The 6,162-nt window shown below is 48.2% G+C and overlaps 1 protein-coding gene across 2 annotated transcripts in view; it reads left to right on the forward strand.

Annotated features, from left to right (window-relative positions):
• Nucleotides 1-6,162, forward strand: part of Tmem217 (transmembrane protein 217) — a 34,447-nt gene that overhangs the window by 23,146 nt on the left and 5,139 nt on the right. Inside the window, exon 2 of one of the 2 annotated variants that reach the window (XM_005360324.2) lies at nucleotides 2,361-3,090. The exons of the other annotated variant lie outside the window; for it this stretch is intronic. Coding sequence (XP_005360381.1) covers nucleotides 2,372-2,941 — 570 coding nt within the window. The 5' untranslated portion in view covers nucleotides 2,361-2,371 and the 3' untranslated portion in view covers nucleotides 2,942-3,090. Of the gene's footprint in view, nucleotides 1-2,360; nucleotides 3,091-6,162 lie in introns of those variants that run through there. 2 annotated transcript variants of the gene reach the window in all.

Genomic DNA, 6,162 nt, shown 5'->3' on the forward strand with positions numbered 1-6,162 from the left:
AGTCTTCATAGGGATCTGATGCCCTTCTCTGGACTCCATGGCCACTACACACACATACACACACACACATACACATTAAAATAAGTCTTGAAAAAGAGAGAAAATAAAATGTAAGTATTGTACCGCCCACATCCTCTTCCATTATCAGAAAGAAAACTTGGCAGAGTGCCCAGCCCGTTTCCACGTGTGTCTCATCTCCTAGGACTGTGCCCATGGGTGGCCTTACTTCAAGACAATGTTTGGGAAGACAAATATTGTGCCTGGATCTGGGCTTCTTGCCATCCTGAACACAACCAGACTTTCTTAGCAAAGGAGGAACTGGGCAGGGAAAGGGACAATAACTAGCGTCTCTGTGTGAAGCTCAACAAGCAGTAGTTAACCCACAGAGAGAGCAGGAGCTGCCCCTTGGCATGAAGACGGAAGAATACCGAGCAGCTTGGTGCTCCCTGGGCACAAAACCTTTCCGAGTCTTCCAAATGTAATTGCTCATTTAATCCTCAAGGCAGTCTCACAAGGTTATCTACAAATGGGTCTTTTAAAATCTTCTCATACCTTTATTCATTTTGTGTGCATGCGTGTACATGCGTGTGCACATGCGTGCCATGGCAGTCTCATGGGGACCATCAGAGGACAATTTCCCAGACTCAGCTCTCTCCTTCCACCCTGTGGGTCCTGGGGATCAGACGACAATTCAGCCGAGGTTCATTAGACAACTATTTAACATCCTCCTTGTGGGACTCTGTGGCAGTTTATTCCTGCCTTTACATTGCTATTAATTATTATTATGGTATATAGTGGGAGCCACCTGTGCTGTCGCATGTGCTTGGAGGTCGGAGGACAACTTTGTGGAGCCATTTCCCTTCTCACGCCTTTATGTAGTCCGGGATCAAATTCAGGTCATCAGGCTTGGCAGCAAGTGCCTCATCTCACCCCATTCTTTCCATTTTAAATTAATTTATTTAATTTTATGTACATTGGTGTCTTGCCTACACATATGTCTGTCTGAAGATGTTGGAGCCCCTGGAAGTGGAGTTACAGGCAGTTGTGAGCTGCCATGTGGGTGCTGGGAATTAACCCAGGTCCTCTACAACAGTTGACCCACTGAGCCATTTCTCCAGCCCTGAACCATTCCTTACTGAAGTGACTCCTATACGTTTTTCTCCTATTTTTTGAGACGGGTTTCCCCATAGCTCAAATTGTTCTTTAAGTCACTATACCACCAAGGATGACCTTGAACTCCTGATCCTCCTGCCCCCATCTCCTGAGTGCTGGGTTTACAGCTGTGTGTGCACCATGGTTCTACACAGTGCTGGGGATGGAGCCCTGGATTTCATGTGTGCAAGGTGAACACTGTGTTGTCTGAGCTGGACCCCCGGCTCTGCTGCTGTACTCTTATTGATTTCTGTTGTCTGGTTACCAACAGTTCACACTGTCACGCCGTGTTTTCTAATAGTCCTCTACGTGGTTCTAACAGTTTTATCGGCTCTGTGAGCTCTTCTCTTTTCTACAAAACTTGAATGTGTGTGTGTGTGTGCGCGCGCGTGCGCATGCACTGTCAGTTATTAATATCAGACACTCAGGGAGAAACAGATTAACAAAGACTTTGAGTAGCAGGCCTTGCTACACACAGAGCCCTCAGGATCAGCAAGGAGGGCGTTAGGGAAAGGCAGGGCATATCAGTTTACTGTCAGCGTTTCCTTGCTCTGATGGCTTCTGTTTCTTTGGACAACTTGGCAAACATGGGTTTGGAGCATGAGCAGCGGACAGAGCCTCCTCCACAGGAGAATGGAGGATTCCTCCCCCTGTCTATGGCCCAGCATGCGGAGCTAGCTTCTGAAGAGCAGAAGGCTAGGATGATCACTGTGGGACTTCTGAAGCTCGGCTAAGATGTGATAAAACATCCCGCTTGGTTGGCTTGCTCTTCTAGAGCATTCCGAGGAGCCAGTTTTCGGGCTGCAGAGAGGCATCCTCCTCTGTGGCTTTGAAAGGAGGTTTTCTCACTGAACTAAAAACTCTGTTTTTGCTTAGGCAGGCCGGCCAGTGAACTTGCAGGATCTATCTGCAGGTCTCCATCCCCCTCCCCTTCCCTCCCACACACCCAAGGGCCTGAATTACAGAAACAGACCATCACAGAGGTTTTACAATGGGCCACCCTGAACTCAGGTCTTCTGTAAGCCCTTTACCCAGGAGCCATCGGCCTTCCTCCCCACCCCCATCTTTTGTCAGCCAAAGCTGCTATTTCCCACTTTCTTTCCTCTCTCTGTTTCCAAGGTGGGGGACAGAGACAGAGGTGGAGAGCCTGGTACCTCATGCATGCGAGGACAGGCACTGAGCTCCCGAGGGGTCGCTTGTCTCCACAGGAGGTACTGGCATGAGGCAGCAGAACTGGTATGGGCTGTCAGCGAAGATGGGCACAGTGCTGTCAGGGGCCTTTTCCATCATGGCCACCCACATGCACCTCATCTTCGAAAAGAAGTACCTTGGGAATGACAACTGCACCAGTAGCCTCCAGAGTCAGGGCATCAATGTTGTGAGATACTTCTTCATCTGCTGGAGCTTCAAAATCATCCTGTTCCTGTCCCTCGTCACCATGGCCGTCAGCTGCTTCCTCCTGTACTCCGTGTATGCCCAGATTTATGGGGGTCTCATGAGCTACACCATCTGGATCTTCACCTATGAGTCCATCAACCTGGTGGTCCAAATCCTCACCGATGAGTTCTGCATGACGCTGGTCAGAGCCATGCGCTGGTTCGGTTGGGTGTCCCGGGCGTCCCTACACAGCTTCTGTCTGTACTTTGTCGTTACCCATGCCCAAATCATCTACCAGAGCAAGAAACAGGGCAACATACTCTCTTACCATAGGCGCATCTCTTTGGGAGCTGGGGACAACCCTCGGCGGAAATCCAAGATTTTAACTTTTGTCCACCACTACAATGAGTAAAGGTGGCCATTAAAACCCTGGAGGCTCTCAGGGTAGCCCCAGTCTCCCCAGATCACCTTTGGGGGGAAAGGAGAGTTTCTTTTGCCATGCTATATCTTCTTTAGCCTCTGCCCCTAGCTAGCGATGTCTCCTGTTATAGTTCAAATAAGTAAAAATAAACAAATAAATAAATAAATAAGAAGAAAAACCATTCTTTAGTTTCTGTCTTGAGTTTCACCCCCAACACACATAGTTTGTCAAAAAGTGGTCACAGGGGTTGGAGCAATGGCTCCGCAGTGAAAAGCACTGGCTGCTCTTCCAGAGGACCTGGGTTTGGTTCCAGAACCCACACAGCAGCTCACAAACATCTATAACTCCAGTGCTAAGGGATCCAATGCCCTCTTCTGGCCAACACAGGCAATTACACACACCATGCACACATGTACATGCAAGCACTCACCCACTTAGTCACTGTTCTATTGCTGTGAAGAGACACCATGGCCATGACAACTCTTACAAAAGAAAGCATTTATTTTGGGAGGCGGAGCTTGTTTACACTTTTTAGAGGCTTAATCCATTATCATCGTGTCAGGAAACATGACGGCTCCCATGCAATGGAAGTACAGCTGACGACTTTACATCCTATTCCAAAGGCAGCAAGTGGGCAGAGAGAAAACCTGGGCCTGCCATGGGCTTTTGAAACCTCAGTGCACACCCCTAGTGACACACTTCCTCCAGCAAAGTCACAATACCTAATCCTTTCTAACAATTCCACTCCCTGGTGACCAAGCATGTGAGGATATGAGCCTATCAGAGCCATTCTTATTCAAACCATCACACCCATGTAAAAAGAAAATCAATCTCTTTTTTAAAAAAAGTATCTAGTCGGGCATTGATGACACAAGCCTTTAATCCCAACACTTGGGAGGCAGAGGCAGGTGGATCTCTCTGAGTTCCAGCACAGCCAGGGCTACACAGAGAAAGCCTGTCTCAGGGGAGGGGTAGCTGTCAAAGGCACCTGCCCAATCAAAAGGAATCTGCTAAACTTGTTGCTATGCCTGTTGCTAGGAATGATGAGAAAAAGCACCTGCCACCAAGCCTGAGGACCTGAAGTCAGCCCTACATGGGGCACAGAGAGCTGACTCCAGGAAAGCTGACCTCCGACCTTCACATACATGCGCACCGCACCGTACGAGTAGTCTGGCCCCTCCAAACACACACACACACACACACACACACACACACACACACACACACACACACGCGTAAAAAGATAAGAGAGGGCTGGAGAGATGGTTCAGTGATTAAGAATTCTTGTGCTCGGGGGCTAGAGAGATGGCTCAGCGGTTAAGAGCACTGACTGCTCTTCCAGAGGTCCTGAGTTCAATTCCCAGCAACCACATGGTGGCTCACAACCACCTATAATGAGATCTGGTGCCCTCTTCTGGCCTACAGGCAGGATACTGTATGAATAAATAAATAAATCTTTAAAAAAAAAGAATTGTTGCTGCTCTTGCAGAAGACCGGGCTTTGAGTGTCAGCACCCATCTCAAGTTCCGCATAAGCTCCAGTTCCACAGGGATCTGATGCCTTCTTCCAGCCTCTGTGGGCACTGCACACACGAGTGCACACACACACACACACACAGAAAATTAATTTTGGGGGGAGACAGGATCTCATCAAGCCTTGGCTGGCTTAAAACTCACTCTGTAGAGTAGGTTGGCCTCAAACTCACATAGATTCCTCCTGCCTCTGCCTCCTTAGTGCTAGGATTAAAGAAATGTGACAACACGTCAGGCCAAAAACAATTTTTGTTTGTTTGTTTTTGTGACAGGGTTTCTCTGTGTAGCTCTGGTTGTCCTGGACCTTACTCTGTAGACAAGGCCGGCCTCCAACTCAGTGATCCCATTGCCTTTGCCTCCCGAGTGCTGGAATTAAAGGCATGTATCATCACACCCAGCCAAAAAAACAATTTTTAAAAGAAAAATAAAATAAAAGAGGAAACTTAGCCAGGTATGGCAATTGTCTTTGGAGACCCCAGCGAGGCCAGGTACATGGGCAGTAAGAGAATTTACTGGAATCCAGTCAAAGACAGAGAATTAACTGGAATGTGCTGTGAAAGGCCCAGCAGGCATGTTTGAGAGGGATTCGCTGTGCTGGGAAGATGGGAAAGCTCTGCTGATGGCAGTTAGAAATGGTTAGGTGTCTCTGGGCAGAGCGCCTGGGTGAGGTGATTGTCTGCATGACTCTGCACACACTTCACTGTTTTCCCGAAGTATAAGTTTGCAGTGTGTGACTTCCTTCTTTTTGGAGTAGCTATGTGAGCATGACGTCAGGAGTCACTAAGGCCAGATTAAATCTCTCCTGAGCCTGCTTGTTAATGTATGAAATTCCCCATGCTAACTCTGTGCAGCCCTGGATGTCCTGGAACTCTGTACACACAGGCAGGCTGGCCTTGAACTTAGAGATCTCCAGGCCTCTGCCTCCCAAAGGATTCAAGGCATGTGCCACCATTTGTCCAGTACCCCAGTACCTCTTCAAGGTCCCAACCTCCCTCAAATACTGTCACAATGACAGTTTGACATGACATAGCATGCTTGTGTGATGTCTCACTAAGGTCTCTATTGCTGTGATGAAACACCGTGATCAATGCAATTTGGGGGAAAGGGTTTACTTGGCTTACACTTCCACCTTGTAATCCATCACTGGAAGAAGTCAGGACAGGAACTCAAACAGGACAGGCATCTGGAGGCAGGAGCTGATGCAGGGCACATGGAAGGGAGCTGATTACTGGCTTGCTCCTCATGACTTGTTCAACCTGCTTTCTTATAGAAGCCAGGACCACCAGCCCAGGGATGGTACTGCTCACTATGGACTTGACCCTCCCCCATCGATCATTAATTAAGGAAATGCCCTACAGGCTTGTCTACAGCCCAGTCTTATGGAGGCCTTGTCTCAATTGAGCTCCCTCCTCTCCAGTGACTCTAGCTTGTGTCGAGTTGACACAAAACTAGCACAAGTGTATAGAAACAAACCGTAGAATCAGCTGAAATTTTGGGCCAGGGGAACAGGCGGTGGTACGATATAAGGATTGAACACAAAGCCTCACCAATAATAGGCAAGTGTGCTTTCATTGGGCTAGTAAAACTATCTTGGTGGCAGTGAGTCTTCTGAGCCATGAGAACAGTGTTCTCTCTCCAAGTCCTCAATTACTTGAGGTCTTCAGTATCTTTTATCAGTGT

Source organism: Microtus ochrogaster, linkage group LG2 (assembly GCF_000317375.1).
Source record: "Microtus ochrogaster isolate Prairie Vole_2 linkage group LG2, MicOch1.0, whole genome shotgun sequence".
NCBI classification, from domain to species: domain Eukaryota; kingdom Metazoa; phylum Chordata; class Mammalia; order Rodentia; family Cricetidae; genus Microtus; species Microtus ochrogaster.